This window comes from Giraffa tippelskirchi, chromosome 1 (assembly GCF_054371585.1).
Source record: "Giraffa tippelskirchi isolate mGirTip1 chromosome 1, T2T-mGirTip1v1.2.pri, whole genome shotgun sequence".
NCBI classification, from domain to species: Eukaryota; Metazoa; Chordata; class Mammalia; order Artiodactyla; family Giraffidae; genus Giraffa; species Giraffa tippelskirchi.
The window spans coordinates 144,871,680-144,885,133 of record NC_137275.1 but is presented as its reverse complement, the minus strand read 5'-3'; the positions used below and the strand labels follow the sequence as shown (position 1 = coordinate 144,885,133).

At 43.1% G+C, this 13,454-nt stretch overlaps 1 protein-coding gene across 18 annotated transcripts in view; it reads left to right on the top strand.

Moving 5' to 3' along the window:
* The window catches only part of ACER2 (alkaline ceramidase 2), a 71,533-nt gene that overhangs the window by 24,472 nt on the left and 33,607 nt on the right, over window positions 1–13,454 (top strand). For 5 of the 18 annotated variants that reach the window (XR_014056262.1, XM_081498869.1, XM_081498847.1 and 2 more), the window contains 3 exons: window positions 4,135–4,272; window positions 8,234–8,371; window positions 13,255–13,426. Coding sequence is in view for 11 of the 18 variants with exons in the window: in XM_081498869.1 (XP_081354995.1) it covers window positions 4,135–4,272; window positions 8,234–8,371; window positions 13,255–13,426 (448 nt within the window). In the remaining 7 variants the exon portion in view is untranslated. Of the gene's footprint in view, window positions 1–4,134; window positions 4,273–8,233; window positions 8,372–9,069; window positions 10,520–13,254; window positions 13,448–13,454 lie in introns of those variants that run through there. The other 13 variants (XR_014056287.1, XR_014056286.1, XR_014056277.1 and 10 more) reach the window with 8 other exon arrangements.

The following is a 13,454-nucleotide window of genomic DNA, read 5'->3' as shown; positions in this document are numbered from 1 at the left end:
CATATGTGAAAATCATATAAAGCATATAGCATAGTGTCTGTGACAGAGTAAACACTCACTAAGTGCTAGCAATTATTATAAATGGCTAATACAGATAAGTATTAGTATTAATGAAGTATTAGTATTCTAATGAAGATAAAGAATATGCAGAACATCAGGGGAATGTAAATAAGAATTGTTGTTGTTATTCAGTCACCAAGTCATGTCTGACTCTGCAACCCCATGGACTGCAGCATGGCAGTCCTCCCTGTTCTTCACCATCTCCTGGAGTTTGCCCAAGTTCATGTCCATTGAATCGGTGATGCCATCCAACCATCTTATCCTCTGTCACCTTCTTCTCCTTCTGCCCTCAATCTTTTCCAGCATCAGGATCTTTTCCAATGAGCTGATGCTCCACATCAGGTGGCCAAAGTATTGGAGGTTCAGCTTCAGCTGAGTAGGAATAGAAATAGTAAATAGGAATAATTGGTGGGATTTTCTAAAAAGAGCTATCTTTCATCTTGCCTAGGATGTCTGGAGAATTGTTGGGATATGCACTCACCTGTTGCTGGTTATTAATAATTTGACATTTCTGATTTTTTCTAATTTGAAATTTCTGTTTTGAGAAAAAAGCAAACTGTTGTAGGTGAATTGTATCCATTTTCTAAAGAAGTTATCCTGCTGTGGTCCTTAAGATGTTTTGTCCACAAAATCTAGGGATAGCCCTCACCTTACGATCCAGTTTATTTTTTGAATCCTGAATAGCAAGGTTGCAGGCTGGGATCTGCTTATCCTGCTCTCTCTGCTGGGTAACTTGAGTGGTCATCTCAGACTCTCTGGGCCATATCAACTCCGTACTTAGGAAATGACAGGGGTGGAGCTTCCAGGACCAAATGCTGGAATCCTGTGAACATCAGAGGCTTGTTCCAAACAGGTTACGTTTTAGTTGTTGTTTAATCGCTAAATTGTGTCCAACTCTTTTGTGATGCGCATAGACTGTAGCCCTCCAGGCTCCTCTGTCCAAGGGATTTCCCAGGTGAGAATACTGGAGTAGGTTGCCATTTCCTTCTCTAGAGGATCTTCTTGACCCAAGAATTGAACCCAGGTCTGTTACACAGGAAGGTGGATTCTTTACTGCTGAGCTGCCAGGGAAGCCCATTTTAGCCTTAAAGGGGAGTTTAAAGCAGTGAATCTTCTCCAGGGATATATCTATCCCATGCCGGCCATCTGGGGAGTTTGTGGACATGTTTTTGGTGGTCACAGTCATGGAAAGTTTTATCATCCATAAATTCCATTTCACTTCAGAAGAGAGAAAATGGGCATTACCAAGTGTTTGATATGAAAAAAGGGGCTAAGGGCCTGACAGGGTTAAAAACCATCTCTTTAAAGGGAAGCTAATAATAACAATTACTTTGGCCACCTCATGTGAAGAGTTGACTCGTTGGAAAAGACCCTGATGCTGGGAAGGATTCAGGGCAGGAGGAGAAGGGGACGACAGAGGATGAGATGGCTGGATGGTATCACCGACTCGAAGGACATGAGTTTGGGTAAACTCCGGGAGTTGGTGATGGACAGGGAGGCCTGGCATGCTGTGATTCATGGGGTTGCAAAGAGTCGAACACGACTGAGCTACTGAACTGAACTGAATGATAACAATAGTAAGAGCTTTATTATAATAATATGGTGATGATGGTATTGGGTTGCTAGAAATGGGTTTGGGGAATACAGGAAGAAGGTGTAGTTCGCCAACCTTGTGTTCGGTTTGAGCTGATCATGGGCTGCAAAGTTGAAAACAGGACCAGAGGCGACAGTTGGGGATGTTTAGAGAACACCTTGTGGGGGCCCCTTGCCTCCTGGGTTTTCCCAGCTCTCTCTGTCCTCGGGACCTCTGGGGACTTCTGTTGGCTTCTGCCAGTTGCAGAACCATGCATTCACATGGTGTCTTCGTTGGCTGAGCCGCCTTCCAGAAGCGCATTCCTGCACACCCTCTGGGGAGCGGGAGGGAGGTGTCTGCCCATGTTCCTCTTAGAGAAAGCATGTTTCATCAAGCCCTCTGCCTTTGAAACCTTTGGCAGGACTACAGAGAGCTTTTCTGATTGCAGCATCAGCTCAGTCGGCTTTTCCTTGAGTATGACATTTTCAACAATAATATTATTTAAAATAACATTTATTCTCAAATCATGGTCATAAAAACAGAAAGAATGGATTTTATTAGCACACACCATTGTATCAGGCACTGTGTTGAGTGCCTTAATGTTTGTAAGAACACTACAGGGCAGGTGTCTTGATTTTCATATGGAAAACCTGAGGCTTGGGGAGTTTTAGTGACTTGCCAAAAATCCCATAGGCTGCTAAGTGATGGAGGCAGAACGTGAACATACGTGGGTCTCACTGGACACGTGTGTTCTGACTCACTCTGTTGTTCTGTATCTGGGTCCTAAACCATCGGACACGGAGGTGGTACAGTTTGAAAATATCTGATTATGTGTTTGCTGTGGTTGTTATTTAGTCACTCAGTTGTGTCCGACTCTTTGTGACCCCATGGGCTGTAGCCCTCCGGGCTCCTTAATCCATGGGATTTCCCAGGCAAGAATACCAGAGTGGGTACCGTTTCCTTCACCAGGGGATCTTCCTGACCCAGGAATCCAAGTGGTCTCCTGCCTTGCAGGCAGATTCTTTACCGCTGAGCCCCCAGGGAAGCTCATAATTATGTGTTTATCTAATCCAAATGACCAGAAAGCCTTGACATATCATGGAACCTCAAATCCAGTGGTAGAGTTACTGGGGGGTCCCCAGGGGCCAGGCATATGGTGGGGACCTGGGGCTGTGTGACACTACTGTACTCAGGCCAAGCTGCAGACTTCTCTAGTAGCTGAAGGATGCCGGGGCCAAGACCAGGAGAAAAACACAATTCTCCCGAGGATTTGCTGCCTGGATCCTTTCCCACGTACATATATTTTCCCACTGGTCAAAGTTCAGGGCTACAATTCCTGTTCATTCCAGTCAGAAAGTTGGCAGCTTGATCAATGATTTCCTGAGCCTTGATGATAAATGGTTTTCCTCTTTACAAGATACACTTGTATTTTGAAGGTTTCCGTGCACTTTGGTTTCTTTCTAATGGAATTTCATTCAAATTAGTTTCCTAACGGTGATGCTTTCCAGGGCTCCTGGCCAAAGTAAATGGTGCTAATGAGGAATAACAGAAACTTCAGGAAAGTCATGTGCCCCTAAGTTTCAGTCATGGATGTGGGCCTTTGAGATCCTGTAGTCCAGACTAGATAGGAAATTTATAGATAAGGAAGCAGAGTCCCAGGGAGAGGGAAAGCAACGTGTCCAGGGTCACGTCTCCACTTCTAGCTCTTTCTACTGAAAGCAGCTTCACTGAAGGGCTGTTATCAGTTATTTTTGATTCCAAAGGATGGTATCGATTATTTTTCTAACATTTCTCATGTCTGAAACTTAACACAAAATTCCAGTGCATAAGAGGCTGTAGATTGTCAGTCAATGCAGATACCAGGATTTTAGACTTGTGTGCTAGACACATGGGCATTTTTTTTCTTTTAATCTAGGATGCTTTTTGGTTTGTAAATGATCTGTTTTTCTTATAGAAGTCATACATGTTCACCTTGTAGAAGAGGGGTGGGCAGACTACATCTTTGGCCACATAGGTGGCTTGTGTGTTTTTTGCAGATTAAGTGTTACTGTTGCACAGTCATGCCCATTGACTTACTTATTGTCTACAGTGGCAGGGTTGAGTAGCAAAGGCAGAGAACCTATGACCCACAAAACCTAAATTATTCACTGTCTGACCCTTTGTTGTAAGAGTTTGCCCAAACATGCTGTAAAACACCTGAAAAAAAAATACAGGAAAGTACTGCTAAAAATAATCAAGTATTCACATCTTATCCTTAAAGGCTCAGGTTGATTATAATTTAACCGTTTTCAAGCCTAAATATTTTGAAAATTTCTGATTGTTTCCTAAGGATGAATTCCTAGAATAACTGAGCTGGGAGAATGGTTTGCAGGCTCCTGGTACTTTGTGTGGAATGTCTTTTGAGCTTGCCCTCTCAGCATCAGTGCCTGTACTCTGCCAACATCTAACAAACAAACACGACCCCCTTTGTTAATGGATTTAGTTTGCTTTCACCCACATAGGGGCAGGTTCAAGGTGGTGGTCTGCGTCCTGTCTGCAGTTACGACGTGCCTGGCATTTGTCAAGCCCGCCATCAACAACATCTCTCTGATGACCCTGGGGCTTCCCTGCACGGTGCTACTCATTGCTGAGCTAAGGAGGTGGGTGCCAGTCTTCCTCCCTGGCCCACAGGCTGACCTTGGGATCGGAACAAACCAACTCTTGGTTCTTTTACTGCCTTTGAAGAGGAGTTACTCCTTGCAAAGAGTCATCCCTGACTTGTGGATTAGGATCAAGCTGGATGATTTGGTTCAAAATATTAATCTCGTTTTCAGAAAGAAGGGAGGAGTATAAGCAATGTATTCTAATGATCCAAAAACTAGCTTAGGAGGAACATCTCAGGACCTGGTGAGTGCCTAGACCAAGCTGCCTAGAGTCAATTCTGCAGAATGGAGAATGTTGTTGTTGTGTGGTTTAGTCACTAAGTCAACCCCAAGGACTATAGCCCGCCCCACTCCTCCGTCCATGGGATTTCCCCGGCAAGAATACCGGAGTGGGTTGCCATTTCCTTCTCCAGGGGCATCTTCCTAATCCAGGGATCGAACCCGTGTTTCCTGCATTGTGAGTGGATTCTTTACCACTGAGCCACCAGGGAAGCCCAAAAAGGAGAATAGATGTGTTCATATGACAAGAGTAAGAAGAAAAGCAAAGTCCTAAAGAGGCTATTGCGTTTATACACAGAAGGAAAAAGAAATGAACACCTGTATATAAAGCAGCATTGCTACTTTCCCTGAGGCTTAGTTTCTTTCTTACAACCTATCAAGTAAAGCCTTTTACTGTTTGCATAAACATTTTCTTGTGTCAAGTTGTATGCGCAGAGTTCAGGTTGATACCCAGACACATTATTGGATTGGCCAAAGAGTTCCTTTGGGTTTTTCTGAAAAGTAGTTTAGCTCTTGTGTGTGTTTATGACTGTCTTATTCAGCCCCAACTAAAACACATCTAAATCACTACCCATATCGTAATACTCTTTGAAAATGCTTTTTCTCTGTACCCCTTTTAGAAATCCACTCTATTTCATGGCTTATTGTCATGGACACAGATGGTCTTAATTGAAGTCTTGTATTTATCCCCCTTTGTGAGAGTTTCTCTGTGTAGTGTATAATCAGCTTTCTCTCACTCTTTGTTTTGAGTGGAGACATGTATATGTTTTCTACCATTGCTTTGCCTCTGGGGGTTGTTTTGATTATCAGCAATACCAGGCAAGGTCAGAGGTGGTTGTTGAAGGGGGATATAAACTTGCTGGCCGGCAGTGGAAGGACTGTCCTGTCTTGTCTTGCTGGCTTTGAGTACCCTTTGTGGACCTGGGAAGGAAGAGACCCATTTCAGAACACTAACAGAGCTTAAAGCTCTTTGGAAAACCATCAGATTGCTGATGAAGATATCTGAATGGATTTGTGATAGCCCAGTGATGCTGGCTGATATTAGCCCTCAAGTCAATAGAATGTTCTCCACTTAGCTATGTTTCTTGAGAATTCACTGCAATCTAGTTTTCATTTTAACTCCTGAGTTTCATATGTTTTAATCTATAATTTTGTTCAAAACCGGCCAAAGGAAGGGAAACGTTTAAACTCACATTAGCTAAACAAGAGCGAATGAAGGGGCAGATTTTATAGAGTAAATAAATTCTGCTTCACAATTGTGATCTTTAAGCTGGGAAACATTTTCCTTTAATACTCTAATCTTTTTAAGTAATTACAAAGGAAATAATTTCTATTCTATACTTGAAATTTTTTACCCCTGCAAAGCCAGTCGTCATTACAGCTAATTAGTCTTCATCATGACCTCAAAAACGTGCAGCATCGTGGAAGTATTCCTCCGTCTATCTCTAGGGTCCGTCCTTCTACTTCCTGATTATCCCCTCCATTCTCCTTTTCCTATTTTACTCCTGTAAATTGTCTACCGAGTCATCCCTCTGTCTCCAAAGGATCCTTCCCATTAGCCTGTTGAGTCTCTCCCATTGTCTCTTAACACCCAGCCTAGCCTCTATTACATCTGTCTCCAGCCATCACCCTTTATCTCTCATCTGTCACAGCCACGCTTATTTAAAAGGTGTCTCCATCTGTTTCCTCTCATTTAAGCTACTCTAACCTGGCTTCTGTGCCCACTTTAATACCCAAATCCCTCTTGGTTGTACATCCACTGATCACTTTTTAGTCCTCCTGAATCTTACTTGTTTTCCCAGCTCTCTGCACAATTCACCCCCTCAACCTTGGAACATTCTTTGCTATGATTCCTAGGACACCACATTCTCCTTTTTTTTTCCAACCAGTTCTGCGGCAGCTCCTCTTCAGCCCCTCATGAGAGAGCCTTCTTTTCTATGCACCTGTCCATGCAGGGAACCCATAATGTACACCCTCACCTCTGCTTTTCTCTCCCTACACTTTCCCCTAAAACCTCTCATCTACTCCATGCCTTTAATTCCTGTTCATATGCTGAAGAGAAAGGGAAAATGGAAATTGTTCATCTCTGTTTTAGTCACTAAACCGGAAAGCAGTCACTAATGTCATGGGGCTCTATAAATTTTTTCAGAAATCTTTTCAAGGGGTACATGTAACCCTCCTACTGACAGTTTTTCAGGTTGTTTTTTTGAGCAGGTCTTTCTGAGCCTGCTGTCCATCCCATATTCACTGATGCTTTTGCCCATGTTTCCATCAGACAGCTGGGAAAGGTACCAGGAAGTCAGACTTTAGACACCATTAACTTGCTCAGCAAATATGAACAGATAACATCTGCACCCAAGAAGGGGTCATATTTATGTTAGACACTGATCCCTGCGAGTGAGCAACTGAACTGACTGGGGTGGGGGCCTTTGAGGGACAGAGACCCCAAAGGAGGGGTGGAAGGACCCTCAGCCACCAACTGCCTCTGGGCATTTCTTCCCAGGAAAAGAAGTCCCCTCTTTGTGAGCAATTTGGTAATAAGGAAGGAAAACGGCTGCTGAAGTTCGCCTCCAGCTGTTGGGATTTGTTCAGAAACCCTTTGCCCCAGGGTGTGGAAGAGCTCATTGTTTCTTTCAGGAGTCCCAAGAGCCTCCCTGAGCCTGACACCATCCCAGGTGGGGGAGACAGGCTGGAGATATATAAATGAAGCCCAGAGAGTATCGGCAGGGCTGTCATTGCTACAGAGAGAATTAGAGGGAAGAAGGTGATGGGGGCTTGGGGGTCACTTAGGAGGTGGAGACAAGTGGTGCGATTGTTAGGAACAGTGCTCAGCCAAGGGCTCACTGAGGGACATTTGAACAAAAACTGGGAGGTGGCGAGCCGCATGGATATCTGGGAATAGCATTCCAGGAGACAGAACAGCCAGTGCTAAGGCTTGGAGCAGCGTGCCTGGGGTTTTGGAGGAATGGCAAAGATTGCTGGGGGGTTTGATGAGCAGAGCCAATGTGGGGCAGGTAGGGAGGAGTGGGTGGAGCACAGAGGGAAGCCAGCACACTGGGCCTCGTGGCACTGTGAGCACTTTGTCTTTCCGTCTGGGAAAGGGGAAGATGTGGGAGGCTTTTGGGCAGGGCGTTGAGAGGTGACTATAGAAACAGGGGCAGATGGAAGTGGTTGTCATAACTCAGGGAGTTTGGACCCAGGCGGTGGTGATGGAAAGAGATTGGATTTGAAATATATGATGAATTAGATGTAGGGTATGTGAGAAAGAGAACAATGACTCCAGAATTCTTGGCCTGAGGTCCTGAAAGCACCCTCCCCAAGAGGGCCGGGAGGAGAACGGATATTGAACAGAAAAAAGGATCAGGAGTTCTTTGTAGACATGTTGAAATTTAGATCAACACTGGCCATCAGGTGGACATGTCGTAATGTGATGTGTGGTTTGCAAGTCTGGAGTTAAGAAGAGGCCTGGGTGAGGAGTGTGGCTTTATGAACCATTGGGGTATATATAGTGTTTATATCCTTGGGCCTGTGTGAATGGGGCATTGGGTGGGAACCCTGGTGCCAAGGGGCCAGGGAGGGTTAGGGTTAGGGGCTGGGGAGGTGTGAGGAGGCAGAGAAGTGACCAGTGAGTTAGAAGGAGACCGGGACTGACGCGAGCTGTTCTCTGCGTCTCTGGCAGGTGTGACAACGTGCGTGTTTTTAAGCTGGGCCTCTTCTCCGGCCTCTGGTGGACCCTCGCCCTCTTCTGCTGGATCACTGACCGGGCCTTCTGTGAGCTGCTGTCGTCTGTCCACTTTCCCTATCTGCACTGTGTGTGGTGAGCCGCGTCGTGGGGGCAGGGGGCGGCGAGGCAGGCTCTACACTCAGTCATCACTCTGTTCTCCTGCAGGATGCACGAGTGTGCGCAGGAGATGGAGCGGAGCCTGGGGGCCCCCTCCTCACGTAGACTATCGGACGTTTCAGGGAGCAGGCTTAGCCAGAACAGACAGACCTAATTGTCTGTGCTTCATGTCTGTGCTGTCTCTTACCTCTAGCTCCATTATCAAATCAGAAAGGAGCTTGGAAATCGAAGCTGTAACCTGAGCTCTAGCTAGATCTGCAGGTAGGGGAATGTGCGGAAGGCTGGGGACAGATGTGATGTGGGGACAGGACAGTCTCAAATCGGAACCAAGCACACCTGAGCCTGAGTGACCAGCCTGGGCCTCACAGGTCACCTGGGGACAGTCTCACCCATTCATTTGACAGGTGGAGACACAAGTCCAGAGAAATAAAAGTGAATTGTTAAGGATTGCCCAGCTGGTTACATAAAACCAGCCCAGGAGCTTAATCATGGGGAACACGATCAAGCATCTATAGTTTAGAAGGCTCAGGATGCACTGTTAGGTTAAGAAAAAAGTTACAAAACAGCATGCAGAATCCTGTCCTCAGAAAGCAGAGGAGGAAATGGAGTGATTTTCTTCCTGGGAACTGCTTCAACTCCAAACCTAGCATCATCTTTCCCTCTCTGTCCTCCAGGACTTCTGATCGTCAGATATCAAGGGACAAGAGAAATCTTTAGAGTGCTCCTTGTAAGTTGAGAGTACCCAGGGAGGAATTCTAGCGGTAAGGAGTAGTTAAAACTTGTTAGATCCAGATTTGGAAGAAGGCTGACCCTATCAGGAGATGCCTAAGATTATTCGATTTGAAAGAATTCTCTTGAATTCCCTGGGATGTTTGAACTTGTGTATTATCTACCATGAGACCTAAGCTGCTCTCAGGTTAAGACTTGGGGACTTCCAGATTTGTTCGCTGAAGGCAAAGCAAAGCAGCTTATGCGGGGGATTCCAGTCTTAGGATCCATTGTCTGATATTTCTTAGGTTCAACCTCGACTTGCATTAGTGAATTTATATACGCTTTGTACACCTGAATTATAACTTACAGATTATTAAATGCACAGATTTTGTGTAGTCTGGTAAGTTTTGATAAATGTATCCACCTGTGTAAAGAGGATCTCATTCAAAATATAGTACTTTCTGTAAAAAATTTTTATTTTGTCTTTTGGCTGCTCCACATGCAGCATGTGAGACCTTAGTTCCCTGTCTAGGGATTGAACCTGTGTCCCCTGCAGTGGAAGCTTGGTCTTAACCCGTGGACCACCAGGGAAGCCCCTGGTGTGTTTTTAATTGATCCAAGTTGCTTTATCACAGAGTGATTTTAAGTAAAATTAAAAAAGTAGAGTATAGTAACTTTGGTTCAAACTTAATTTGTTTCTAAATTTGGTGAACTTTGTGGTTTTTTTCTCTCCAAAGTTGAACAATTTTCTGGGATTTCCCTGATGGTCCAGTGGTTAAGATTTCCATTGCAGGGGGTGCAGCTTCGATCCCTATTTGGGGAACTAAGAACTCAAATGCTGTGTAGTGTGGCCAAAAAACAAACCAAAGTTGAAATTTTTTTTTTTTTTTGGTTCCAGTTATAGTGATATTTATTCCAACAAATTTAGACAACAGGGAAGTATAGAAAGAAAGGCTTTTACAATTCTGATTCTGTCCAAAGAGAGAGAACAATTGTTAACAACCTAAAGTATATCCTTTCAGATGTTTAGTTCTCTAATTCTACCTTTAAAAACAAAAATAGCTTCATTCTATACATGATGCAAGCTGGTTCTTCTTTTGCTGTTTAAATCATGGACGACTTTCCTTACCAATGTATTTATATTATTTTCATCAGTTTGTGTGTCCAGTTAATACCTCACAATATGGGTAATGCTATGTAATTCATTTAACCAACTTCTCTGTTAATGGATATTAAGGTTATTTCTAACTTTTCACTTTTACAAACAATTTGGTAATGAATATCTGTATTTGTTCATATGCCTGAATGTTCCCTTAGGTTATAATATGTTGCCAAACCCAGAGATACCAACTGACACAATTTTACTAAAATCTGTAAGATAATAAACGTGTATCTGTAAGATATACTTTCACATATACTGGATGTTAGTAACTTTAAAAAGTATTTGTTAACCTGATTGAAAAGAATTTATTTTCATATCTTTTAAAAAGTTAGTATTTTGTTGGACATCTTCCAAATGTCAATTTACTATATCTTTCCTCTTTTGAAATGTGCCTTTTAAGTTTCTTTACCATCTCTGTGGAGTGTTCGTATTTAAAAATTTATATCCAGCCCCTACTTCCCGACACGTAGTACAGAGTCTCTACTGTTAAATACCTATGTGCCATTTATTATGCACATTTGCAACATTTTCAGAAATATAGAGAATACTACATGGAGCCCCCAGGGAGGCAACAGTTAGCTTCAGTATTATCTATAAGAGGCCAATCTCATCCTTGCCACCCTCACCCACTACCCACCCCACCCAGATTATTATAAAGCAAATCCCAGACACCCTATGAAATGATTGGTTTTTAGGGCTCTTTGTAAGATAGGGATTTTAATTCTTTGTCATATGGTACAACTATTCCCTGCCCCCTCCCTGCACTTTCCCATTTATCTTTTAGTATGTTACTGATATCTTGCGCCATACTGTTTTATTTTATTTTATTTTTCTGAAAAAGAAACAACTTTATTGAGGTATAATTTAGGTTCCATATTTAAATTGTACAGTTCAATGACCTTTTAAGAAAAGTTTATTTTTAAATGCACAACAGGCTCCAAGACAACACTTCATTCTAGATATGGGTGGCAATAGATGTTATAGCAAGGAACCCAGATGCTTAAACAGGAATGGAATTGAGGATCACTTCAATGACCTTCATTAAACTTACCTAGTTGTGCAATCATCACCACAGTCAAGTTTTGTAACATTTTTATCTCCCCAATAAGATTCCTCTTACTAATTAACTGTTAGTGATGATTTCCATTCTTACCCCTATGGTCAGTAGCTCAGTCATATCCTATTTGTGACCACATGGATTCCTCTGTCTATGGAATTTTCTAGGCAAGAATACTGGAGTAGGTTGTCATTTCCTTCCCCACGCCATACTGTTTTAAACTTTCATCTTCTCACCTCTGTCAGTCTTTTCCTTTAGTTTTTTTTTTTTCCCTTCTCCCTTCTATATGCATTACAGTGTGGCTGTGACATCCCTTAAATGACCCTGTTCTCAACTAAGCAAGCTGGTAGTACTCTTACAACCATCTTTATTCCAGGAGTGTGTGTTTAATGTTTATGTGTTGGGCTGTGTTGGGTCTTAGTGGCAGTGCGTGGACTCTTCCTTGTGGGGCATGGGCGTCTCGCTAGTTGCTGTGCGTGGCTTCCGGAGCGTGGGCTCAGTAGTTGCTGTGCTCGGGCTTAGTTGCCCCGTGGCATGTGAGATGTTAGTTCCCCGACCAGGGATTGAACCTGTGTCCCCTGCTCTGGATGGTGGATTCTTAACCACTGGACCACCAGGGAAGTCCCTATTCCGTGTGTTTTTAATTAATTTTTTTTTTGAATTGAATTTTTTATTAGAAAAAATGCCATATTTTATAGATCACCGTTTATGAGAATCCTACCAAAACACTACAACAAAGTGGCCTTGAAGAGAAATAGCACAATGACAGAAAACTCAAAATACTATACCTTTGAGGAGCCTGCAACCAGGCTAATTGAAAATCAACACACAACTTCCATGTGTTTTTAAATGTAGAGATGTCCATTACATGTGGCTGTCACAGTCATTTCCTTTAGGGTTTCAGAACTTTGTGTCATTTTAAGAAAAACCTCTTCCAAGGTTTATAAAAATATTCTTTTATTTTTAAAAGAATATTATAAAAGAATATTTAAAAGAATATTTATAAAAAATTCTTTAAATACGTTTTTAAAATATATTTTAAATCTTTAATTTACTTGGAGTTTTAAGTTTCAGTATAAGGTGCAAAAGTTACATGCCTTTAAATGGTCCCCAGGATAAAGATCAATATGAAAACTTTCTACCAGCACAGTGAAGGTAACAGTTTCCTTACTAAAGTGTAAAAGCTGATGAATCACTATAAAATTATTTCTAATGAAGAGTGTTAGATATGTACAGTCCATTATTAAAGTGAGAAGTGGGGAATCAGTCCCATGTGCTGTTATTTCCATCCTCTTGGTGCCTCTGTTTTATTTTTTATTTTAATTAAATTTGTTTATTTATTTACATGTCAATCTCAAACTCCCAATCTATCCTTCTTCCCCACCCTCCCACCCCTCACCATAAATTCATTCTCTGAGCTTGTGAATCAGTTTCTATTTTGTGAATAAGTTCATTTGTATCCTTTTTCTCTCTTTTTTTTTTTTTTTTTGGGCCATGCACTGTGGCATGTGGGATCTTAGTTCCCCAACCAGGAATCGCACCCTCGTCCCCTGCAGTGGAAGAGCAGAGCCTTAACCACTGGTGCGCCGGGGAAGTCCCTATATCCTTTTCTTTCTTCTAGATTTTGCATATAAGCGATATCATATTAGTGCTTCTGTCTTAAACCCTTGTTTTCTGTGGAGCCCCAAAGGCATTGGCAAGTTTTTCCTGTTATCAGGCTGGAATATTTTAGGACATTTCAAGAGAGGCTTTGTTAGCTCAGAATTTATCACTCCTGTGCTATTCCGGGGATGTGGGGCCTTCTTAACTAGAGGAGGTCCCTTCCAGTCTTTGCATCTGGGAAAGGTGGGTTAGCCTGGAGGGAGGTGGGGTGGAAGTCCAGCCCAGTCTCCCTGCCTCGGGCCCTTACGCGTCTGTCTCCCTCGCCAGGCACATCCTCATTTGCCTTGCTGCCTACCTGGGCTGCGTGTGCTTCGCCTACTTCGATGCTGCGTCCGAGATCCCCGAGCAAGGCCCCGTCATCAAGTTCTGGCCCAGCGAGCGATGGGCCTTCATCGGTGTCCCCTACGTGTCCCTTCTGTGCGCCAACAAGAAATCCTCGGTGAAGATCACATGATGGCAAGGCAGTG